This window comes from Cyprinus carpio, chromosome B2, assembly GCF_018340385.1.
Source record: "Cyprinus carpio isolate SPL01 chromosome B2, ASM1834038v1, whole genome shotgun sequence".
Classification (NCBI taxonomy): Eukaryota; Metazoa; Chordata; class Actinopteri; order Cypriniformes; family Cyprinidae; genus Cyprinus; species Cyprinus carpio.
In genome coordinates, this window is record NC_056598.1 from 28,054,015 (window position 1) to 28,080,944 (window position 26,930).

The 26,930-nt window shown below is 35.0% G+C and overlaps 2 protein-coding genes across 2 annotated transcripts; both read right to left on the bottom strand.

Moving 5' to 3' along the window:
* Positions 1-409: 409 nt before the first annotated feature.
* On the bottom strand, positions 410-18,785 carry ahrrb (aryl-hydrocarbon receptor repressor b). The gene is made up of 9 exons (XM_019079849.2): positions 18,611-18,785; positions 18,313-18,421; positions 17,774-17,955; positions 5,486-5,583; positions 5,205-5,294; positions 3,488-3,593; positions 3,114-3,247; positions 2,766-2,938; positions 410-1,900 (listed from the first exon to the last, which is right to left on the bottom strand). The coding sequence occupies exons 2-9, from the start codon at positions 18,372-18,374 to the stop codon at positions 1,024-1,026; spliced, it is 1,722 nt and encodes a 573-aa protein (XP_018935394.1). The 5' UTR covers positions 18,375-18,421; positions 18,611-18,785; the 3' UTR covers positions 410-1,023.
* A 785-nt stretch (positions 18,786-19,570) lies between these two features.
* On the bottom strand, positions 19,571-26,844 carry mcm6l (MCM6 minichromosome maintenance deficient 6, like). The gene is made up of 17 exons (XM_042718998.1): positions 26,684-26,844; positions 26,460-26,606; positions 25,792-25,902; positions 25,031-25,280; positions 23,980-24,145; positions 23,660-23,805; positions 23,374-23,524; positions 23,030-23,171; positions 22,792-22,933; positions 22,444-22,551; positions 22,189-22,344; positions 21,472-21,600; positions 21,116-21,277; positions 20,915-21,026; positions 20,412-20,612; positions 19,897-20,036; positions 19,571-19,821 (listed from the first exon to the last, which is right to left on the bottom strand). Exons 1-17 carry the CDS (start codon positions 26,776-26,778, stop codon positions 19,699-19,701), a joined length of 2,481 nt encoding a protein of 826 aa, XP_042574932.1. The 5' UTR covers positions 26,779-26,844; the 3' UTR covers positions 19,571-19,698.
* Between the last annotated feature and the right edge of the window lie 86 nt (positions 26,845-26,930).

Below are 26,930 nucleotides of genomic sequence, written 5' to 3' on the forward strand. Positions count from 1 at the left end.
TAAATATTATAAATATTAATACATGTATAATAAAATACAGTGTTTTGGCCAGCAATGGTTTAACAGTCTGAAAGCAAATAGCGTAAATTTCCTCTGGGACAGATAAAACATGTTTATCCATCTAGTGGCTAATTCAGCACAAAATTGTGTAGTGAAATATGTGATATGACAGCCCAAGCTATAACAGCAAAACCACCTGCATATATTTACAAACAGGATTCTTTGAACAATTCCTTCGTAAAGTATACTTCCTACACAGTAAAAATAAACAAACAAATAAATAAAAGTAATATATATATATATAACTGCTGTATATTTAATGGGATATATATATACATATATACATATATATAAATATGATTTTAACTCTAGCTTCATACAAAATGGGGGCCAGTTGAATCAAGACAAATGTATTTATTTTATGAAGCAAATGCATGTTTAAGCACTTTAAAAAATCTAAAATGCTATACACAAATACATTTTCATATGGGAAATGATCTGGTCTCTATACATATTTTCCACATTAATATCACATTGGATCACAATAAATCCAAAATCTGTACCCCAAAGAGACAAAACACAAAACATAATCTCCAAAACATCTAGGAAACGGAGTATTTGTGTTTGATTAAACAGTCTCAAATAATCTAAAATAGCTAAAATAAAATGTCCAGAAGGAAGTACCAGCGCTTGCAAGGCAGCAAACAGACTAAGTTTTAGGTAAGTTTAGGTTTAGAATTTGGTAAAAAATTGTAGAACTTCTATACAACTATTTTGTCATCATGACTCGATTTCAGGTGACAAATCACAATTCATCATGCAAATATGACAGTGACATTATTCCAGTGGGTAGATCTTAAATTTCATCTTGTATTTCAAACATACCAAAGCTATCTACAAAAAAGTTTGTATGTTAATCAGTTGGGCTGAATTAATTGCAGAATTTTGTAGAGAACAAAAGGAAGAACATTAACACACCTTGCAAGCACTGCAATTAAAAAGCAATGTTAATGTGATCAGAGTTTACTGCATGTAAACATATGGGTTTGCTTTGTGTAGAACAGTGTTCATAGTGCAATTTGAAGTGATATGTTGTTGCACATGCCCTTGACTAACATCCCCACGACAAGGTGGAGAGACGTCAGGTTCTCGTTTGATCGTGTGCAGAAGGTTGTGACTCCTGAACTCATAAGTCAGCCGGATATCATGCTGCATGCAGCTTTTATGATCATTTGAAAATGCATATCCATCCTGACTGCCGATAGGAGCATCAGAGTGATTCATGTCTTTGTTCAGGACACACTTAAGAGGTCTGCTGACTCCTGCACACAGATACTTGTGGAGTCCGTTGAAGGGAGGACTGATGACAGCTTTTCCTCTTTGATATGAGGCACGATAGTCATAATATTCAGCCTCGGTTTTCACCTGTGCATATTCAGGATGCCAAAGCGTCCCATATACGTTACACCCGTTCTCAGAGTCTGATTCTTCTGTCTTAATGGCCACTTCAGGAATCATGTTAAAACATTCATTCTGCATGTACCTTCTCTCAGCCTTCCTGTTGTTGACACAATAACTCTCAAGCTTCTGCAATTCTGTGTTGCATCCGTTTCGTGATTTTCCAGAATGGCTGTGCTTATAGATGTTTCCAGGCAGGTAGTTTTCACTGGGCCCTGTGCGTAAGGCAACAGGACAGCGGGCATCCCAGGAAGGATCCACAGCTTGCAGTCTAGAAACACAGAAGTTGAGTGGCTCGTCTTGGGTTTTGCAGCCCTCTCCTCTGTACTTCCTGTTGGTCAGGGATGAACACGAAACATCATGACCGGATGAGCTTGTCCAGTTAAGATGTAGCATGTCTTCACCGTCAAATGAGTCATGGGAAACTCGTTGCCTTTTATCACTGAAGATTGTACAAGTTAAACTGATTAAAATACAGTTTCTACACTGAAATTACATTTTGTCTTTGTGTACAATGTTTTTGGATACTACGACTGAGTAAATAGTACATAAATACCATGGTATATCAACATGGTAATCATACAGTACTGCTGTACACTACCCTTCAAAAAGTTTGGGGTCAGTAAGATTTTTGAAACATTTGTAAATCATCTCTTATGCTCAGTAAGGCTGCACTTATTTGATAAAAATACAGTAAAAACAGTAATACTGTGAAATATTATTACAATTAAAATAACTTTTCTATTTAAATATATATTATAGAATATAATGTATTCCTGTATGGCAAAGCTGAATTTTCAGCATCATTACTCGAGTCTTCAATGTCATTCTAATATGCCCCCAAAACAACAGCATTTATTTGAAATAGAAATTTGTGTATATTTATTAATGTCTATATTGCCACTTTTGGTCAATTTAAACTATGCTTTCAGAATAAAATTATTTCTTTATTTTTTACTGACCCTAAACCCCAAAAACATACTGTGCACAGTTCATTAAATAATGTGTGTTCACAAAATCTTTCATTGAAATGTAATAATTACAAGTTTTCTTGTTTAATATCCAGTTTTAATTCAAACGAGTTATTACATTTTATGTTGATCTTATGTTGTCTTCAGTAATTTTTTGAGCATGTAAATGGCATGCAATTATTTTTTATTTACAATGAATATTGCAGAAATCTGTCTCCAGGAAAGAAAAAAAAACAAACAAAAAATAAACAATATTCTTTTTGTAACTTTCAATTTCATAATTCTATGCAAAAATGCAGATGAAAAGACAGGCAGAATGTGTATCTGCTGCCACACCTTTTGTGTTTGCTCTTCATCATCATACTCTTCATCTTGAGCTCCATGATGGAGGGCAGGACTAGAGGAACAGCCACACAGAACAGAGCGAGCTGAGGCGGCAGCAGAGCTCCAGAGTCAGTCTTCCTCCGCTGACCCTGCAAGAACTTCAGACTGCCCTGAAACTGCATGTTCTACAAGAGCACATCAAAACAAGACAATCTCAATCGACATACTGTGTGGAAACGTACGTTTGGGAAGGTCTGTGCCTCCTAATTAGAGCTTCTCAACCTTAGATACATCAGATCAGTGTTTGAAAAGATCATGAAACCACTAAAGTTAAATATTTTGAGGGATTTCCTGACTGACCAGGAAGCCTGAGGTGCTGTCCAGCAGGCAGCGGACTCGAGCGATGAAGCACCGTGTGAGAAACGGAGACAGTTCAGGAGGAACACCGTCAGGCACTTCAGAGATATACAGATGACCCATCACAACATCCTCATCTATTAGAAAACACACAAAAACAAGACATAGTTGGGAAACAGATGACTTAAGTGTGTAATGACAGATGTGTGCATCTTTTCCATGCAATCATAAAGACGGGAGCATATTAGCTTAAAAATAGTTGCAAAAGCACCAAAAAGTATCATAAAAATAGTCCATACAACTCGTGCAATATATTCCCAGTCTTCTGAAATCATATGCAGTGTGCTATATAGGGTTAATGGTAAATCTACACACACCAGTGTCTTGTTGGCCAGGGTTCATCGCCCAATGGAGCTGCCTGTGAAACTCCTGTCGCTCCTCCACATGGATATAATCAAAGACCTTTTGATGCATCACGTCAGTCTGCCAGAAAAGATCACACACCAGCATAAAACCAGTACATGTTTGTTTCAGAAGCACTCCAGCTCCCGCATCAGTGTGTTTTATGTTGTCTGCACTGACCTCTACACAGTTGTATGGGGTACAATGAACAAACTGCTCTGAAGTCTATATAGTCTAATTCAGTTTTACATCAAACCACATTAGAAACATGACTGATTGAAATTTCATTGTGGAGCCTTTTCTGTCACTTTAACTGCTGGTAAAACCTTTTTCAAAGGCATTTTAGACTGTGAGGTTCCTGGCAGAGTCTCGAATGAGTTCATGATCCATGCAATTATTATTGTGCGTTTGCTTCGGGTTACTATTAATAATCATTCAGATGTCAGAGCTGTGGCACAGAGCAGTTCATCACTAAAAGCTGACATATTAATAGCTGTTGTGCTGGTAAGAACCCGTGTTTGAGTTCAACATAGGAAATGTCCCTGTTATTATCATCCTATCTAATAAAAGCCAATAAAATCAAGTAAAACAAATATAAAATAATTTTTAAAAAGTAAAATAAAATATTTTTTAAATAAATAAAAGTAAAATAAAATTGACTATTAGGGATAAAAATAAAATAAAAATAAAAATAAAATAATATATATATATATATAATATATATATATATATATATATATATATATATATATATATATATATATATATATATATATATATAAAGTAAAAAAATAAAATGTATTATTTTTAATAAAATTTAATTTACTTTAATTTAATAAATAAAATTTAAATGCAAAATAACAATATAAAATTAAAAAAAAACTGATTTCCTTTGATCTGTGGTCTCATGTATGCTTGAACCCACAAATCCCTTTTTTTCACAGCCCCATGTGTTTGTTGCGTGACACCAGGGCTGCTTGCATGCAGACAGACGTGTCTCTACACTTTAGGAACAACAAAACAAAAGCCTGAAATACCAGCCCACATGACCATACCCGCTGTTCATAAACAACAAACTCTGCCAAAAATATTCAACCTTTCCTTTATTTTCCAGTGTGGGACATGCAAGACGTTTAGCACACTTTCATGACTAACACACCCCTATGCCATCTTAATTTCCAATCAAAATTTCCTTCTCGGAGGAGATGGTTTGTTTGCAGAGGAAGCCTGACTCTTTGAAGGCTGTGAGAAAGTCTTAAATTAACTGAGGGGTGAAAAGACGTAACTATTTTTACACATTATGGTGGAAGAGGCCTTAAACACGATATACTTCTGTGTTTTCCAGTCAACCGCAGATGGCGTGAGTATTTCTTATACAACCACACATGATTGTTGTTTAGATTTCTCTGATGAGACAGGAATTTTATTTGAGAGCTGTTTAAAAAGATAAAATGAGTCACATACTGGATTTATACTTTATTTGTTTGGATTGTCACACATAAAAGCTAAATACATATACTACTAAAAAACAGCAGTGCAGTGAAATACCACCCTCTCTCTCCATAAACATATATGAAAAATAAACTCATTAAATGTGAGCATTTGAAAAAGTTACGGGATGATTAGATCACAAACATTTGATAATTCATATATGTTTTATTTGTTGATTATGGGATCTCATTTGAGGGTTACCTGATGAAATCCCAGGTAGTCAACGATGGTGGATGATGCATAGAAAATAACACCATCTGAGCTCACAATCAGCGCAAATCCAGGGAGAGACTACAAGATATGAAATATGTCAATAGTCATGTCACTAAATTGTATGTGCAAAAACAATTTTTTCCCAGTAGTTTGGGCCAAAGAATTACAATTAACCAAAAGGAAATCTATACATTTTTTCTTCGACACGAAACAATTTCTAAACTTTAGTGAAGGAAACTCCAGTCATAAGCCCACAGAAAAGCAGTCACCTTTAGGAGAAGATCACTCTCTATGACATGGGGCAGGATTTCTTTCTTGTGCGCCGAGGTCAAGGCATCACTGCTGTGATTTTCTTTCTCTTGGACCGCTGTGAGGAACAAGAGCATGAAAGACAGTAAAGGAGATAAAGACAGAGATACATGGATATAAAATAAATGTGACCCTCTCTGTGAAATCCAGGCTAAAGTCTCAAAATCTAATTATGAGATAACAAGCACCAAAGTTTTGAACAGTTTTTTTAAACAAAGATTTGTAATAGGAAACCCCTCTGTCTCATTTAAGTCTCACAAATAAAGAGAACCAGGACAGTTGCAATCGACAAAACCTGCAAATAAACCTTCTTCATTAAGCATCTGCTCTTAGTCAATCCATTTCAGATGCACTTTCACAATTGGCTGAGAATGACTGAAGCATTGCAAAAAAAAAATAAAATTAAAGTAAGGAAGCCCAAGTGCTCTTCATTAGTCATGCTAATCTAAAATGAGCAAGATAAAAATCATATGAAATAATTAAAAAAAATTTGTCTTCTTCAGTTAATTTTGTGGGAACGTCAATGCCAAACATCAAAGTGAAGAAGATAACCACAAACAGACTGAGCAGATTTATTCAGCGATGTTTATACAACCCAAATATATCATGCACATAATCTGGATTCAAACCAGATTTGTTTTCTTACAAGCAGCCATTTTAATTTGACATAAAAACATTTATTCTTCTATCATTTTAAGATGTAGATCTGAAGAGCACTGTCTTCTGGAAAAGAGAGAATTCTCTAATATATTCTCTTTATATAATATATATATATATATATATATATATATATATATATATATATATATATATATATATATATATATATATATATAAAAATTCATGTTTACACTAAGTGCAAATAGCTATAGATTCTATTTACACCTAACTTAGCAGCTTTGCCAATTATCTGCACCTCGGTATTGTAGTACATTATAAAACAGTATGCAATAAAAAACATATTGAGTGTAAATTAAAATTTTAATTCAAATTATTAAAATGGATGTCACCTTATGGGACAATAAATCCCTCCCTACACCTACCCTAACCCTACCCGACACTTTAAGTTCAACTTTTAGATTATTTCCTTCATTATTATTGAAAACACATGCCTTTCCAATGTGACATCTGATTTGAAAAGGTTGGAAAAAAAGTTTGTCAAAACACGGATTCGAACCCTTTACACGCTCTTCATTATCTGTGCCACTAGAACAGCTACTAAAACACAGTCTTCTGTAATGCTTTGTAATCACACATTGATGGGAGGAGTAAGTGTAAAGATCCTTTTGCAGGCTTTTTGTTTTCATGTACTTGTAAACAGACACTCCATTTTTAATTTGTGAAATGATGTTCAGCTGTTCTTTTTAATTGTCAACCTATTTTCGGGTCATCGTCATAAAAGCACGGTCACAAACATTGTCACAGGCACGAAGATGGCTACATCTTTCATTTCATCAAGCTGAATGCTCACTAAAAACTGACAGTCATCACGTTTTCAAGCCATTTCATGTTTCATTTTGATGTGACACAAAGCAGTGATATCTAAGCAGGAGAGTTGTTTACTTTATAACTAGTCAATAACTCTATAATTTTCTTCATTCCGCCCGAGAGCTTGCATGAAAGCAAGAGGCAGGATTTATCACACTGCCTCCCTTGCCTCCTCTGAGGATTTATATTAAGGGTTGCACCGATTAATTGACTAGTCGACTTCAATGCTGTGTCATGCTTTAAGTCGACTAGACGCTGGTCCTATAGAGGGCGCAACAAGATAAGAAATCTTTGAAGAACTTACACATTTACGCTCTGTTTCCAAACAGTTAAAATGGCAAATAAATGCATACTCCGAAAGCGCTTCACAAGACGTGCAGTCTCAGCTCCAGACTTATTTGTTCATTTATGACATCATCAGCGACTAGTTGACTTTGACTCGACTTTCATCACATAAAGTCAACTTTAAAAAAAATCAGAAGTCATTTATTTAAATATAAAACAATACAAACGATAAAGACTTTCGACATATGGAGTTACAGATTAGCAACTCTGAAAGGTACACATGTCTGACTATCGACCAAACCTAAATATATAATCATTCACACACACTTAAATCAAACCTGTGCTCAATAACATGAGATAAATCTCCATCATCTCTCTCTAAAGACTCGTTCTCAGTTCATTCACTTCATGTCCGCTGCCAAACAAGCCCAAATCTACAGGTGGATGAGTTACTTTTCACAAAATGTCTGTCCACAGGCAGCCATTTCACCGCAGAGTTGTTTTGATGAGGGGATGGAAATAAAAACCAGATCTGCTCTTGACAATTGAGGTTAAATTTACGAGCAGATGTGTGTTTGTACGCAGTGACTCAACATACTCACTCTCTCTCTCTTTTCCCCTGTACTTTGTACCTCGCTAAATGTCTTTAACATCAAGCACAAGAACAGGATTTACCCTCACTACCTTGACCCACAACACTAGACCCCACTGACTTTCACTGAACAAATCCGTAATTGTCATGGAGTGACAAAAAAGACTTGCCTCATGAATATGAATTAGGTTGTACACAAACAATTTATCACAATCTTGAAAATACTGTATTGCTTTGGAGATCATGTCTGAAGTAGAGTATTTGCCTAACTTCAAGTCAAAGTGAGCTGTAAACAATAATATTCAGTTTAGAAATGTCCAAAAAAATCCAGTGCATTATATCACATTTTAGCACAAAAAGTACTGAAAGTGTCCAAAGATATTTCTTGCATAAACCTTTACTGAAAAAAAAACTCAACATGTTTAAACAAAAGGATTCACAAATACTACAAACGTGAACTGGAGAAGTCATTCTATGAAGTCCACACCTGCCCTTGGAAACCTTAAAAACATCCTTTGTGAAACTCATAATAAAATTTTGACACTGATAAGCACTTTGTGAAAGTATAATCAAGAACTACAATATCTCAGGCCCATCACATGTGCAAAAGAAACATGACTTCTTCATGGACACACAATTCATAAAATGCATACTTCCGGTTTACTCTCTTCTAAAATATAATGCACACACTCAAATCATATTTCATTTTTTTTCTAGCATTTTCCTTTCTTTGCTAATGTCTAATAGATCCAAAAAAAGAAAACATTAAAAGAAGAGAATTCTGTACTGTAGCCCCCCTAACCAATGCAATACATATTCATTGTTGAGGTGTAAGGAATATAGCACTCGGGTGCATTCAGTTACTTCACCCATAAGGTGAAGGATACAGGAGGAGGAGAAGGAAGTATTAATAGACTTATTTTTGCATTGCTTGTCTCCTGCGCTCTGATGGACAGATCATTAGATAATTTTCACTCACTGAGGTCAGGCTCTGGTGAACTACAGTCACGCAAACCCAGCTTTACTACAGGCTCTTAAAGGGCCAGAGCTTCCATTAAACCAGGGTTCCTACAGGTTTCTTTAAGTTAAATTCAAGTCTTTTTAAGACCTTTTTAAGACCATTTATATAAAAAATTAATGCCTATTTCACGTCCCTACCAGCAAAGAAAAACAAAATCCTTGAACTTGTGTTCATTTATTTTTCAAATGTGGAATGGGTAAAAGATAAGTCAAGCAGGTTTGAAAAATAAAAACATTTCAATAGGCCACATGAAAGTTTGCAGAACAATGTTGTTTTTTAACATTAGCTAGCTACTTATTCCATGCTGGGAATATGGGGAACTGAGAGACCCCTGAACAATAAACATTGAAAATCAGAACTCAACAATAAATTAAATTAAGTAACACAGTCAACTCCTTAGCTCTTCACTCAGGGCAGCAATCTCTTTATCAAGGTTGTCCACTGGTTTCAACCAATGACTGAAAGAGTTTTTTATCCAGCCACGCTTCATTAAATTTACATTTCCCCATAACCTCAGAATGAAATTGGTAGCTAGCTAACGTAACAACAAACGTTAAAAATATAACGGCGTCAGTCAACCTTTCCTGTGGAATGCTGAGATTTTCTTTGATTTTTCGCGCTTCTCCTTTGCTTGTTGCTTGAGGTCTGTGTTGTGTTGTTTTGCTTTGCAGTCTATGGTTGGGGTGCTGGCAGCGCGTGATCTTCATTTACTGAAGGCATCACGTGTTCGCAGTATTTTGTACTGTGACCCGGGGCTGCGTTGCGTTCTCAATTATTGGTTCCGCCACTCTTTATTTATACTACGTCATTTAATCAAAATAATCGTGGTTGACAAATGAAACTTTTGAGGAAAATTACAATACGCAGAAGTTACATACATCACAATTTTTAAGACCCAGACATCAAAATTCAAGACTTTTTAGAGTCTTTTTAAGGTATTATTTCCAAATTAATAAATTCAATACTTTTAAGGCTTTTTAAGACCCCGCGGGAACCCTGTAAACACAAATGTAAACTGCCCAGACTAAGAGACTGACCACCCATACATCCATTTACCCAACATTCTGGAGTAAGACTTTTTGGTTTTGTCGTTTATGCTTCTCAAGGCTGTTTATTTTCATCAAAAATACAGTAAAACTAGTAATTTTGTGAAATAATACAATTTAAAATGGTTTTGTATTTGAATATATTTTAAAATGTAATTTATTCCTGTGATGCAAAGCCAGTCTTCAGTGTCACATAATCCTTCTGAAATCATTCTAAGATGCTGATTTGCATTTTTTTTTTTATTAATATTGAAAACAGTTGTGATGCTTAATATTTTTGTGGAAACCATGATATTTTCTTAAAGATTCTTTAACAAAATGCATTCATCCTATTTAACAAATCTCCTATCATTCAATTCATACCCTCAAACCTGGTAAACTGGTCACATGACACAAATAGGGCTGCCTAATTTTAGGTGTGTGCATTAAGGAGGCAGCCTTATCAGTGGCGCACAAAATGCGATGACGATGTAAGTGTTTAAGCAACTTAATTATAATTGGTTTATAAACATTATGCACTTTTTTCACAGATAGTCATGTTATCTTATGCTTTGAATAAACGTGCATTATAATATTTTGCTCCATGCGGCCTCTTGTGGCCTCAGGAGAGAAGCCAAAAGCTTTTCTCCACCCCAACTGAAATTATGCGAATATAATCCGAATTTTGATAATATCTAAGTAAACAAGTTCATTTTCAGCCATTTTGACAGCTCTAGACACAAACATAACAGACAACTGAGCAGCCACATGCACTCCAATGGCAGATTAGTTCACATCACTAGCACTAATGACAACGGCTTTCCAACTGAACTCGGGATAACCTTGCAAAAGTGGGGTCAACATGTGCGTTTTGTGAGAGAACCTGAGTTTGGAAACAGTCTTCACATGAGCTCATGCATCAGTCTGCTGGCACACGGCTCTGTTTGTGGTATTAATCTTGTTTCACATGACTGTTATTATAAATTCTGTTTTATTGAGCATTGCATATTGATTTGAAAACTTTTCCCAGGAAGCTTCACAATCCCTAAATGGTTTTTATAATAAATAACACAGCACAAAAAAAAAAAAAAATGTCATTTATTTAGTGACTGATAGTCAGTCTCAAAGCTGCATAACAGGCATAAAAAACAGTTTAAAGGAAAGAGGGGACTGAATGTGTTGCAAGGAGAAAATAAAGGATTTGCACAAAGTCTCACCATATCAGGCGAACATTACTACAGTTGTCACGCAACAGAACACTCCTTTATAATGTATCTGGGTCATTTTTACTAGTCGTTTGCACGACATTGTGTGCAAAGGAAACGCCTTCCGGTTGCCAACAAACATGGAGCCCATAAATGTTCTTACTGGAGGTTTTGATGTCGACAATAAATATCTCAGCTCTTTAGAAGCAGCTTTTTATGCTGCGCTTGGCATTTTGTTGTTAACAAAGAGCTGTTTGAATGGTCAGGGTGACAATTCATAATACTAGCATTTTAAGGGAATTAAAACACTTTTGGATCATATACACATAAACTGAAAATAATATTTTTTGGAAACAATTTTACTCAGAAACTGCAAGTAAATTTTAGAATTTATTTTTAAGCTGAAAGAATGAAATAGTTTTTTGATGTAAAACACTCCAATAATCTTTTTAAACTGATTTTTTTTTACAGTGTATGCACAACAAAGATCAAATATGGATTTATCCAAGGGATAACTAACATCAGGGATTTCTCATGCAATGGAGGGGGTAAATCCTCTGTCCCATGCTAAAACAGATGTTTGGAGACTCACGCACTTGCATGATGCTGGACGCTTAGATCATTTATCAGTTTCTAGCACACATTCTTACATGATGAAAACAAACAGAGGAATGTTTCCAGGACAGAGACGCAAGATGGAATTTTCCTGATTTGCACGCAAGAAGAATTTGCCAAGGAGGGTCTGACGACTGCCAAGCGTCTGCACAACTGTGAGTTCACTGGGGAGAATTTTAACATGATACTGGACACTCAGTGTGGAAGAGCACCAGAGCCAACAGCATTCACTTGTGAAGAACAATCACCCTGCTGCTGTCAGCCCTGTCTTCAACTGATGACGAATTCATCAGTATTACATTTCTACATTATTAAAATTACACCTCTTTTCAAGAGTTTCCAAATGTTACAAGAAATGTCTTAAACTGTGCTCAGTTTTGCCAATATACTAAAGTCAGAGATCTTGAAATGAACTCTGCCAAGTCTCAAATTCTTCCAAGACTGAATTATCTGATCCATGTTATACAACTGTCAGTAACTCACTTTAAAGAAATTTTATACTTTTATTCAGCAAGGACAGATTAAATTGGTGAAACTAAAGTGAGACTAAAGACGTTAATGGTTAATAATCTCTCAAATAAACACTCTCTATTCACCAAAGAATCCTGTAAAAATGATCACTGTTTCCACAAAAATATGAAGCACCACAAATATTTTCAACTTTGATAATAATACGTTTTTTCAGCTGCAAATCAGCATATTAGAATGATTTCTAATGGCTCATGTGACACTGAAGATTGGAGTAATGATACTGAAAATTCAGCTTCGTATCACAGGAATAATTAACATTTCAAAATATATTCAAATAGAAAAGTTTTTCTATTTGAAACTGTAAAAACATTTACATTTAGTCATTTAGCAGATGCTTTTATCCAAAGCGACTTACAAATGAGGATTTAATAATAATAACAACAATAATAAATAATAATATTTTCACAATATTAGTTTTACTTGATTTTTAATCAAATAGATACAGACTTAGTAAGCATAAGAGACTAATAAAAAAAACTATCTCAGACTGTAGTGTACATATCAGTTTTTTTAGCTCTACAGACAGTCATGCATAACCGTTTTTTGAGCCAGAGAAAAAGAGTCTTCTTAGAAAAAGTTGATATTTAAAAAAACAACTGAAAGCTCTCATGAGCTATGAAAGAAAAAATTATTTGGGATTGAACAATATATCTTTGGAAACCACTAAGGTGATGAGACACTCAAATTTTAAAACATTACTGAACACAATATTTATTAAATTCGCTCAAAATGCAAAGATAAAAAAAAGCCCACAAAGTGCTTATTCCTTGAGAAAAACTGTAGATTTTGGATCTTAGCTTGGTCTATTACTGGAAAAACTGAACATGTTAAAAGCACTCAATCAAGTGGTTATCAAACGGCCACATGTGGCCACTAAAAGTGGATTGTGAATGGTCTAAACAGAAGCACCAAAGCTGATCTGCATCTTCCCCCTTAGTGCTTTTCTCAAGGACGGGGACTTTGCCAGGCTGCAGTCACGCAAACGCTCCGCAGGAGCCAGTGGAGCATTCATTACCCATAACCCCCTTCTCTTCAACATCCCCCCCGCCACACACACACACATACATACACACACTCACTCAATCACTCACTCACTCTCTCTCTGGATCTCAATTACTCCCTGATGTGCAGTTTAAGCTGTTATTCACACACTGAAACTAACTCTCAAAGTACATTACGGAAACAGTAATGCTTAAAATGGTGTTTAAGTTGAATAAGCTCAGGTTTTAGACTCAAACGAAATGCTGCTTCATCAAACATCGTCCTAGTCCTGACATTTAGACGTTTTTATAAAGTTCCAGAAAATGCATTCATATTTACAAGCTATGTTGGGTAGTATTTTAACACAAATATTTCAACACATTTCGGATTGTGTCATCTTTTAAGTTTAAAGGTGGCTATAGAAAGAAAAGACCAATGGCAATTCACTAACTAAATAAAACACACACAAAAAAAGATTTACAACAAATGTGTATTTAAAAATGTTGTACTTTCAGTTTAATCTGATATTTTTTAAATAACATTTATACTTTAAAAAAATATAAAGGAATAATTCAAACAAAAATGTAAATTCATGTTCCAAACCTCAAAATAAATGTGTTATTTTATGTGTAAAAAGAATTGTACTTTTTTGCATGAACTGTTCCTTTAAATTTATTATAACAATAATTAAGTAAAAAAGTAAAAAAAAAACATCTACAGCTGAAATGATTAATTATTACTATTCAACCATCTACGGACACCTTGGCAACTGAATCGCCATTGGCTAGTACATTTTTTAGTTTATTCTCCAGACTGATATCCATGTGTTTTATATTTATATATATACACACACAGGTGCATCTCAATAAATTAGAATGTTGTGGAAAAGTTCATTTATTTCAGTAATTCAACTCAAATTGTGAAACTCGTGTATTAAATAGATTCAATGCACACAGACTGAAGTAGTTTAAGTCTTTGGTTCTTTTAATTGTGATGTTTTTGGCTCACATTTAACAAAAACTACTACAAACGTAGTAATAAACTTTTCCACGACATTCTAATTTATTGAGATGCAACTGTATATATATATATATATATATATATATATATATATATATATATATATATATATATATATATACTGTATATATAAAATGTTTGTAAAATGTCACATCTTTTTAAATATCTGGAAGTACTACATTATTAACATCAGTCAGTCAAGCATTGTATATGATAATCAAGTATTATTTAATGATAGAACTTTAGTAATTATAATTATAACCATACATGAATGCATATAAGTCATTTTAACTGAACTTAGGACTGGTGGTGCTGCTTTTTTGGTCATTCAGTGTTTCTGTAAAAAAAATATTAAAAACTAACAATAATACTGATAAGATAATTTTATTTTATATTTTTATTTATTTTAATAATATTAATAATAATTATTAATAATAATAATAATAATAATAATAATACAACAACAACAACAACAACAACAACAACAACACTTAATATTCTACTAATAAGAACAATATAAAATGCTCTAAGGATTAACGATCTACTGGCTTAATGAATATTAATCAGGTTGTGTGTTCGCTCAAATTGATTTGCCTACTGTATATTAAACACACCCATATCAGAAGTCAGAAAGAGCTTTATTGCCAAGTATTTTTGCACATACAATGAATTTGTTTCAGTTTCACAAGTTTCCAGTACACAGAGACAACAACAACACACATAATAAAAAAAAGGTGTGAATTAAATACACATGTATAAATATAAAAAAGGGCACACACACACACACACACAAAAATTATAAATATGTGAAGGTGTGCTATAGATAAAATACTGTAGAATATGAATAGAATAAAAAAATAAAGTTGTAGCGATGTACTAGGTTGTAAAGTGATAAATAGTATAAGGTTATTGCACATATTTGTTTTGTTGAATGGTGGGAGATTTATTTGTTCATGAGGTAGATTGCCTATAGCCTATATATGTATAAACTGCTATTCAAAAGTTTGGGATCAGTAAGATTTTTAATGTTTTTTAAATAAGTTTCTTATACTCATCAAGCCTGCATTTATTTGATCAAAAATACAGAAAAAAAAAAAAAACTAATTTTGTGAAACAGACTATTATTGCAATTTAACATAACAGTTCCTGGTCTGTGTGTGTGTCCCTTATTCTGTCCCTTATTTTCCTTTTCTGAAGCTGGCAACCCTAATCTCTTCTATCATTACACTCTTTGTGAGACTTCACTTTGACAATTAAAATGTCCGCAGCACATACTGTGCAGGTTGTTACCAACTTAAGTATAATACTTGAGGTTAGTGGTTTGCTTAAATCACTAATCCTATGTATGAGTAATAATGATGTTTGCATTGGCAAGCACTAGATGAGAAAGGAAATAAAGGAAAGCTTTTGAGGTCAGTTTACCTCCACATTCCGAGAGGCCCGGAAATGTGTTGGAATTCATCTGACCAAGCGACAATTAAAATGATTTGATTATAATTGTATGGAACAAGCCTCTAAAAATTGTGTAGGGCCAACAAAGGTCTTTCACATGGTTTCTCGCTGTGTTTTAAGACTTGTGGTGGAGAATGAAAACACAGCGTGTCTGGATCAGACACGGCTTCAGTCACGCACAATCAATCTGCACAGTAACTCACAAGAGAGGCACAGGCTGAGAGGAGAAAAATTAGGAGAATTAGCTACTTAAGCTTTGATACCAATGTAAACCTAAATGGTTAGTTCACCCAGAAATGACAATTCTGTCATCATTCACTAAATTCCTCAACATTCTTCAAAATAAATTCATAATTGCCTCTACTGTCTTTGAAATATGGTGTATGTGAAAGTGTATTGCTGAATGTACTGAAAAACATTTATGGTAAACTATAATATACTTTTATTAGTTTAATGACTAATGTCATTTCTATTGAAACCTGTATGTCACATATTTAAAGATATTTTAATTACACATTTGTAATGATGAAATATAGAAAAAGTAACAATATAGAGTTTAAAGAAGCAGGTCTGATCTTTAGAAAAATGTTATGAGAAATATTTGTATTGTTATATTTCAATCTGTGGACTACAACACTACAACAAGACTACAACAAATAACAAGAAGGTGTTGAATAAGTGAGGTTCTGGTAAATGAGATATCATAAAATGATTTTAATTATCAAGTTTTTCAATTTAACCGGTCTACCAGTAGCAAAGAAAATTCTTCAACGTGACAATTTCATATAAAAATGAAAACCTTTCCATGAAACCCTTTTTGATGACATTCTAATTCACATTTTAACTAAAAACCTGACAAGACTGTCTGACACACTTCATTGCCTTGTCAATAATTTACGGCTTGAAAGGTGACAGAAAATGAGATCAGACCAAAAACGCAAATGGCCTTGAGAAGATGAATACATTAAAATGCTGATGTTTGAGCGTAATACATGCATCAATCTCATACGAACTGAAAGATCAAGGCTGGCACAAACCGAGATCCGTGAAGGTTCAAGCTCTTCAGGGTCGGATCTTGCATTATAAATGAATGTATTCATGACAGTTATGAATTTCACCATCTAAAGTGGGTTGTGTAAAATCTACCCAAAATTTCAAATACAAACCTGTGCAAAGACACCTGGAACTGATAAATAAATAAATGTGACTTGACTTTAAATTATGAATAGCATGGCAATCTACGGTCTCAAAAAAAAAAAGCTTTCCCAACACTGCATATTGCATACGATGCTGGGCACACAATGTTCCTTCCTTTTTAGTTGCTAAAGGCTGTTTTCATTACTCTCCATTACTTTGTTATGAGTTCAGTTACATTTGAGAGATGCCCACCTGCCAGCACACAGACCAAATACTGCCAGCTATCCTCACAACAGCTTAACACTGATCCGTTTGGACACTTTCACAACAAACAGCATGTGAGTGCAAGAGGGCAATCTCTACATTACATTAAGCTACACATGGACCTGTCTTTATATAGCTTCTCCTGAAATAAATCCCATTATTCTACATGGCAGAAGAACTGCATGTGTATTTACCAGCATGTCTGGCCAGCTTTCCCCCAAACTACAATAAAAGCTATTTTTAAAGTGAACTAATTTATTTTTAAAGTGGTGCTGCTTTGTATTATAAATAATTTAATATGCAAACTAAGAATATGAGCTAAAATATTAAAGGAACATGTGGGAGGAAAAATCAAGAGGGGGAAATGCTTTCCATAAACGTTTGCAAATTAAATCTATTTATACTCCATATAAAAATGTAAATGCGACAGAACGTACTACTCATTTATCCCAAAACAAAACCACAAAACATAGACAAATCAAATTTTATGGATATGATTGAGTGAAACACAAAGATGAGTCAGTAAACCAACATCAAGTTTATTTTAAAGTGTTCAAATAATTTTTGGGAGCCAATGTATGAAGTGTTCACAGTTTTAGCAGGGAAATTTGCCAGGAAACATTCCTTCTTACCTTGAAAGAAGCTCTTAACCCGCAGGAAGCTGACGCTGAGCCTCAGCACTGAGAGTTTGTCCAGTTTGGAGATGACATCTGCACTGAAGGGCAGCAGACTCGCCAACCGGTCCAGTTCTGCATTCAGACGGTCGCGGTGACGCTTGGACGGATTCGATTTCTGACCTGCTTTCTCTGGTTTCCTGAAGATATAAACCATATCATAAACCTGTGCGCCATCCAAATGACTAAATGGTACAGAAAAATGACAATTACATAATAATAATTATTATTATTACCACCACTACTACTACTACTATTACCAATGATAACAGAAATAACATTATACACATGTATATCATTAGTCACTTTTCTACTTGTATTAACACTGCCAATAAAACAAAAACTTGAAATGAATGTAACAACATGAATTGAAAATAATTCACTATTATTGTCATTAATAATAAAAGTAATTTACAGATTTATTATCATTAACGATTTCTCTCATTGGTTTTGTTATTTGCATTGATGTTTTGCTAATAACCTGATAAATACTCAACTGTTTCTGCACAGGTTTTCTCCTTTTCCTTCCAGCATACAGACAGTCTCCAGGAGGAATCATTGTTCACTTCTCCAAATAGTTCAACACGAAGATGCTCTTTTTACTTCCTGATAAACAGTATTAAACATGTGGGGGGAAAAAACTGAATGAGGAGGTGTGGAAGAGTAACAATGAACTGATACGCAAAAAAAAAAAAAAAAAAAAAAAAAAAAAAAAATTTACACATCGCCTCAGAGAAAATATATGGACAAGTTCTGTACTTACCAAATACTTAACATATAAGAAGTGAAACTCACCAAAATCCACATTCAGCCGATGTTAATGGTTGAAGTAACTTAAGATAATTGTTTGAAACGAAGTAGAATCATCCAGAGCGTCAATAAGACGGAATAAACTCTTGATATGACAGCACCATCGAGCCTGCGCTGATGTTTTATAGCGAGTTTCAGGTGGCGCATCTCAGCACGCGCATCCTCACGCGAGCATTACGCACGACGCACGCGACGCGAACAAAATAGAACTTTCTGCTAAACTGGTCCAGCGAACTTATACAGCAAAATAACAGTGAAGAGAGAACCATTTTCAATCTATTACAACTGTACTTTATTAAAATTCTATTGTGATACTTTAAAAGTGTGACAGAGGGTCAGATTTCACAGAAATAGTTTTAAAATAACAAAACATACACATGCCATTTAAAAACAATATTTTATAGTAAGTTTTATTAATTCATTACAATTTTACAAACCTACAAATTATTTTCTATATAGAGCTCAGTTCAAGGATGCTGTATTCAATCTTTAAATTCAATCTCGAATTTTTTTAAACAAACCTATTATTTTAATAAAAAGCCAACAAAAAAATCTCTTAAGTGTAGGGGCCATTTAAGTTGATTGGTAACAAATAAAAAGGTTCAGCATGGACCTCATTTTAAAAGATGACTATAAAAACAAATGTTGTGATTTGCAAAATAAAGATCATCAACATACTGTATCATCTATGATGCTTTCACATTAAGTAAATACCGTAAGTGCCTTTTCATTTTTGTAAAATTACCCATTTTCATTTCCCCCAAAATGCTTTACATTTATCTTTTAATTTAAATAAACTATTTTATAAACATAACTTTGCTTTGTGTAATTTGCCATCTGTATAATGGTTTATACAGTCTACTGCACTGTATTTTTAATGTACGTGTCAATATTAAAAGATACTGGGGTCCACCGCCATCTAGTGTTCAATAAACAAATGACACAAATGCAAAACATTGTTTATTTTTTTCTGATTCACTCAATCAAAAAAGTTGCATATTACATTAGTCATGATTTCAGATTATAGAAGCATCCGTAGGTAAAAATGATCAAGGTTTTTAACGCCAGCTTGACTAGTCTTCCAGTATATAATTGGGATTCACCACCAGGAACGGATCCTCCTCCATGACGGGCTCATCTCCATCCTCACTGATCTTCTTCAGTCCTGTTTTAGTCAGCTCTATGATGATATGATCCTTAAAAAGAAAACATTGCAGGCATGTTACACTGCTTCAGCTCAAGTGAACTGCTGATTAAAGAGTTAAACGAACATAATGGATGAGTCTGTATAGCACTTTCTCAATGAGATTCTTCTTGGCGACGAGTTCAGCTTCTGAATCAATTTCACTCTCCATTTCCTTCAGGTACCAGTTAATGAGCTCGCTTTTCTTCAGAGATGACTCCTCATCCACTAAAAACACAGAGCAGATAAAAAAGCAGATTATACTGTACATGTTTTTCATTGTTCTAGATCTAGATCAAAATAAATAAAAAAAGCCAACCAGTAAGCTGAACAGTCACTTAAAGAATTGCACAGTAAAGCATGGTTTAAATTGCAAAATAATAATTACAGACTGACTCTGTCATTTGTAATGAATAAATAAAAAAAATATTAAAAATAATTTAATATTTTGTTTCATTTAATATTAAAATTACCTTAAAAATTAAACATAAAATGTAAAAAATATATAAAAAAAAAAAAAAAAAAAAAGAAAAAAAAAAAAAAAAGGGCATTAAACGAATGGACAGACATTGTTATTGTAATGGAAAAAAAATCAGGACTCACGTTGTTCCATCTTTTGCATGTGCAGCACCAGCAGGTTGGAGATCTTCTTGTACTCAGCGAATGACATTCTGAGAGCAGGTTTGGCTGCCGCTGGCTTCTCCTGCTTTTCCACCTCATCCGTGTCCATGGCCTCCACCGGATGACCGTTCACTTCAGCTCCATTCTGACCTTCTGTCTCTTTACCAAACAGGTCATTCTGATCTGTGGAAGAACAACTCAAATCAGTCATTATCTCTGATGTTTGATTTTAATAAAACAATTGCTGGTAAAGTGATACTTTTGTGACAGATTAGATTGGATTAAGACACACTTATTTGCCAGTAGGCGGCATTTGCAAACAAATAAAGATAATTTTTTTTCCACTGTTAGAGTAGAGATTGATTATACTGAGATTTTTGACAAATGGACTCATTTCACAGAAAGGGACTAAATAATAAGTATTAAAAAAAGTATAAAAGTATAAGTATAAAAAAGTATTTTGCTATAAAAGCTGTCCATCTCACCATTCCCACTGTTGTCATCCTGCTCCTGGTCAAAATTAATGTCGGGGGAGTCCACACGAATAATAGACTTATTTAGGAGTCTAAACGCCTCTTTCACATGTTTAGGGTGAACCTTTCCAAAGAGAGGAGGAGGAGGACAGATTTCAAACTTTACATAAGCTGTGTCTGATGCATACTGGTGCATGATGAAACATCACACACCTCGTCTGAGCAGTAGAGTCTGGCCATGGCCTCAGACAGACGCAACATGCTCTCCAGCTGCCTCACTGTGATCCGCCAGGCTGATTTGGTGGTTCCACCTCCATCCCTCTGCCGCAGACGCTTGTACTGGTCCACCACGAACTCCTGAGCCTCGGAGGTGATCTATAGATGCAGGGTTATGAGGTCAATTATCTTTATGATATTTATAATCATTAATCATCGTTTTCTTGTCATTTCAAACCTGTATGACTTTATTCTGAATGTCTAGCCCCAAAAAATGACAAACAAACTTTGAGGTCTACAGCAAAAGACACAATTTCAGTGAATAGCGACTGGAATAATGTACAGCATCTTGCCTTTGGCTGAAACTGCCGGGCGAACAGGATGTATCTCTGGATTTCTTCAGTACTGTAAACTCTTTCTACCGACTCAATGTTTCTGGCATGAAGATCTACAATCCGCCGGGCGATGGCGTAGTCTGTAACCTGGTAGAAGAACAAATAAATACATTTTTAAAAAAGTATTTTGTTTCTCTCTTTACTTCACACATGCACACCAGCATTCAAAAGTGGAGTCAGTAAGATTTTTTTTTTAATGATTGATTTGAAAGATCTCTCTCTGCTCACCAAGGCAAATCAAAAATTCAGTAAAAACAGTAATATTTTAAAATATTATTTCAATTTAAAATAACTTTTCAATTTGAATATATTTCAAAATGTAATCAATTCCTGTGATCAAAGCTGAATTTTCAGCATCATGACTCCAGTCTTCAGCGTCACATGATCCTTCAGAAATCATTCTAATATTTTCTGCTCAAGAAACATTTCTTGTCTTTCTCAATATTGACAACAGTCGTACTGCTTCATATTTTTGTGGAAACCATGATACTTTTTTTTCAGGATTCTTTAATAAACAGACATTTCTGTCTTTAATAAACAGAAATTAAATCTTTAGTAACATTATGAAGGTCTTTACTGTCACTTTTGAACAATTGAATTAATCTTCACTGAATAAATTTGTTTTTTATAAATATGACCCCAAATTTTAAGAACTGAAATGCTGAAGGATCTTACCTCATTGCATTCATCCACCAGTATGAAGAAGAGATCAAATCTGGACATGATAGGTGCTGACATGTTGACGTTCTGTTTGAGAGACTTGGCGCGGTTGTATCTGCCATCTATGGGGTTTGCAGCAGCCAGGATGGAGGTGCGAGCGTTCAGAGTGGCTTGAACACACATACAGGTCAGACAAGGTGGATTACGGATTAAATAGACAATATTTTTAGACATTACACATGTCTGACAGAGAGAGAGAGACACACACACCTTAACGCCCGCCTTTGTGATGGAGATGGTCTGCTGCTCCATGGCTTCATGAATGGCCACCTGGTCTTTAAGGTCCATCTTGTCAAATTCATCAATACAACAAACCCCCTATAGACATAAAATAGACATTAAATATGCTGGACCATCATATTTCTGGGATGTTCTGGGTGTGCTTATAGAGCTGTACAATAAAAAATTCTACAATTACAATTTAAAATTAGATTAAAAAAAAAAAAAAAGAATCCAGGTTTTCTGTGCTTGTTTATAGGGCTACACAATTTGCTGCGATTATATATCAATATAGCTATTAAATAACACCACCACCATTAATAGTAATAGATAATATACATTATCAGCCAACATGAGGGCTCCTGCTTCAATGACGAACTCATGCGACTCCTCGTCTTTGACCACAGCGGCGGTCAGACCGGCAGCACTGCTAGCTTTACCGCTAGTGTACACCGCTCTGGGGGCGAAATCTTCCACATGCCTGAGAGAAAACACACAAATACATCCCAACCCAGCCATCAGACACTTCAGTCATCTGTATTTTACATTCAAACTCTCAGCAAGTTTACTTATTTACTTGAGGAATTGGCTCTTAGATGTACTCGGGTCTCCAACTATGCACACGTTGATGTCGCCACGTAAAGACGTTCCCTCCATGGTCGTCTTGGCAACACCACCAAATAACATCAGCAGAATCCCACGTTTAATTTCATCATTCCCTGAAAAACAAAGCCATTATCTGTAATCATATTATTTGAATTTCTTATAAATTGGTTTGCAGCGGAAACAGTTTCACTGTTTGTGCATTTGATATTTTCTTCTAGTTATTTACCGATAGATAGAAAAGGTCTTCAGCATTGCAAAATAAGCTGAACAGTATCTCCTGTGACCAATGTACAACACTGATCATTGAGAACTGACCGTGAATGGTGGGGAAGAGACTTGTGCAGAGGTTGTGATAGAGATTCTTGTCTTGGCTCATCTCGAACACTTTCTCCCATTCCTGTACGGTCATCTGGTTCTTCACGCTCTCAGCTGTCTGATCCTCCTGACGAAGCTCCTTCCCTCCAAACTAAGAGAACGCAGAGAAACAAAAAAAAACAGAGCAACAGGTTCTGAACTAATCTTATGTTTTTCTTTTAAATCAGTTGAAAGCAAATGCATAAATATCATATATAGAAAGCAATAAATAACGGCTCTCTCTCACCCGTGGGTTGGTTGGGCCCACATGGTTAGCCAGGAAGGCCAGTCTGTAGGAGAGTTCTCGGACCCCCAAAGCCTTGAGCCCCTGAATGCCATCAGCCTCAAAGCCCTCCTTCCCAGTCACCCTGCTGCTGGTTTCTGCCCGCGTGCCTACAAAGATGAGAAGTCATATTCAAACATGCCTGAAAAGCACAGATAATAAATGTATTTACTCACAACAGCCACATCGACAGATGGCTTCCTATTTGTTACCAAACAGTAAAGACAAACCCAGCAATCACAGACAATAAACTCTCTCGTATTAATAGAAAGACAGAACAGTACCAGCGAACGCCATGGCAGACACATCAGGCACGACTATCAGTGTGCCGGTGAAGTCACAGCGATCTCCTGCTTGTGCGGTTTCCACGGCCTCCGCCCTCAGAATCACCTCCATACTGCGAGGAATGCAGCCTCGCGGCAGCTCCGCTTGCGTCTCCTGGATGCGCACCTGATGAAGTGAAGAAGGTTTAAGATCAATTACTTCTCAGATCAACATCCATCCAACAACCAGTCCATTTAGATTTCAGATTCATAAAGCACCACTCAATATTCAGATGGCATAACATTAACATTTGGCAAGAAAGATAAACATGGAAAGATAATGTGCAAATAAGAAAGACTGTATTAAACATGAACAAATTAAATTCTTGTTGCTATTTTAGCCAAATATTTCCAGTTGCTTAAATTCCAGTGCATCACTATAACGTATAGAGAGCTTTATGCAATACAGACAAGCAGTTTTACAGTAAGAAAAAAAACGAAAAAAAAAAAAAAAACCTTTTTAATGTTACAAATATCAGCTTTAAAAAAAATGACAATAGTGGTATTCATAATTTTAATTTCAAAATATTATCATATAAATAAAGACTCCTCATTTAATGTGATCAACACCTGGAAATTGTCAGATTTAATACATTTAAATCATTTAAGAAAACACTTAATGCATGTAAATAAATGTGTCCTGTCAGATAAAAATGAAAAATATTTCAATTATGAGCAATATCATTTAGGAAAAAAAATGTCAAATTAAGAAACCATTATGAAACATTTGTTAAAAGAGCAAAATTTTAATAAAAGCTATTTATATGGCAAAGGTATATAATAAAATAATTAGAAAATAATTAATACAAATCAAAATATTTGACTATCACTTTAGATGTTTTCATAAAGTTTCATAGATGCAATGTTAAAATTGAAAAAAAAAACACTTAAAAATCACCAGTAAAAATAAGTTTCTTTGGACTATAACTTTGGATGCTTTCGGAAAGTTTTGTAACTGAAATTGTTTAAAAAAAGAAAATGTGTTTTTTTAATGCACATACATAAGAAAATCTTTCTGGAAGTCAACGAAGCGGGACTTGTTGGTGTCGAGCATGAATCGGCGGCGGTTGGCACACACAGGGTTCTTGCAGATGGTCGGCTGCGTGTATTTGAACTGCTGCTCCACATCCTTGATGACGGACTGACAGTCCAGACAGAGGAAGGTGCCGCTGACCAGCTCAGGGTGCACAGGGTGGGTTCGCACCACCTGACCGCTGATGCGTAACAGAGTGCCGATGCGGGCGGCGGAGAGCTCACGGATCCTGGACAGCACAGAGCAAACTCATTTCACATGCAAAGAGGTCAGTCAGTCATAACAGAAGCAATTTACATCCACATGTATATTATAATAGAGTCTAACATATAAAGACATGTCAGTTAAATTACTAAGGTCAAAAAGAGGGTGCAATTAAAAAAATTACAATAATAAAAATAAAGTGATATTACAAGTAGGGCTGCAAAATGATTAATCACGATTACTCAATTTAAAATATAAGTTTGTTTACATATTATAATGTGCATGTACTGTGTACATTACGTATATATAAACAAACAAATACATTAAGGGGAAAAAAAAGTTCGATTTAAAGTGTTTAGATCCAAATACATACAAAACATACAATTATCTTTTGAAATATATACACATACACAGTACACACATACAGTATGTAAACAAATTTTTATTTTGAATCAATTAATCATGATTAATCGTTTTGCAGCCATAATTACAAGCATGATATGAGCACTTCGGAGTGGATGAACTGAAATACATACTTTTGCCTAGATGGAAAGTCTGAAAAAGCCACATAAAACTCTTTGGACGGTGGAATATTTCCATGATCTCTGGCAAAGTGGCGAACTGCTCGGCAGAGACACGGATAAACCCTGGAAAAACGTCACAGATGGCAGTGAAAATATGAAATTAAGACAAAGCTCTGCAGCAAACTGACAATTTAATCATTCACCAAATGATAATTTTCCAAACAGACATAAACACTCAAAAACTACCATGATTTAAGGCCTATGATAATGGACAAAATGATAATTAAAAGCTGCTAACGTATACCTTTATTTGCCAAAGGTAATACATTAACTAAACATTTTTTGACTGTTATTTTGTGTTTCTTAAAGTTTGGTAGCTGCAACTGGAAACTGAAGAAAAAGTCAAAATTGTACATTCTTACTTCCAGAAAGACAACATTAGTTTCTTTGTAGGGTCGTTGAAGTAAACATTTATAAAGAATAGTGCTAGATAATATATATTTTCATTAAAACAAGTGAAAGTATTTTTTGTTCCATGATGCGTGCACTTTTTGTATTTAATTAGGGGTCTAATTTGAATATCAACTGTTTTGGGGACAATAAATATTATCATAATAAGCGCAAATAATGAGGCAAACTTTGAGATCCACGTCTTTCCTCCAGCTGTCGTGGCTTCTCACCTGTAGTACTCCTCTTGAATGGTGGTGGCGAGCTGCTGGTTGTAGTGCTCGATGTTGCTGAAGCTCACGGTCAGTGTGTTTCTCTCCGGTCTGATCAGCTCTTGCGCGTCAGACAGATATAAAGCATCGCCGGTTTTATCCTGAAACCTAAATAATCAGACACATTTTAGAAGTGACGGTCATTTAGCACTTAGTGTAAAAATATTGCAACCCAATGCACTCACTCTTCCAAAAACTCCAGAAATAACTTCTGACATTTCTCGGACAGTTCATCGCGTACTTGCAGGCCCGCGTGCGCAGCTTCAGCTCCGAGCTCCATCAGGTGCACACTCGGCTCTCGCACTCACACCTGTACAAGGTAATGAGCCAGCCAATCATATACATGCGCCATGACGTCGACGAAATGACGTATTTTCCCACTTAAGAATAACAGTTTCAGTTGTACAGACGCCGTATTTGGTGGATCATAAA

Coding starts and splice junctions, on each gene's coding strand:
- ahrrb (XM_019079849.2), bottom strand. CDS start 18,374: ATGATTCCTCCTGGAGACTGTCTGTATGCTGGAAGGAAAAGGAGAAAA. Junction 5,584..17,773: donor GGTTAAGAGCTTCTTTCAAG/GTAAGAAGGAAT, acceptor TGTTCCTCACAG/CGGTCCAAGAGAAAGAAAAT. Junction 1,901..2,765: donor ATGAAGAGCAAACACAAAAG/GTGTGGCAGCAG, acceptor TACAATCTTCAG/TGATAAAAGGCAACGAGTTT.
- mcm6l (XM_042718998.1), bottom strand. CDS start 26,778: ATGGAGCTCGGAGCTGAAGCTGCGCACGCGGGCCTGCAAGTACGCGAT. Junction 22,934..23,029: donor TCTAAGAGCCAATTCCTCAA/GTAAATAAGTAA, acceptor GTTTTCTCTCAG/GCATGTGGAAGATTTCGCCC. Junction 20,037..20,411: donor CATGCAAAAGATGGAACAAC/GTGAGTCCTGAT, acceptor CTGTGTTTTTAG/TGGATGAGGAGTCATCTCTG.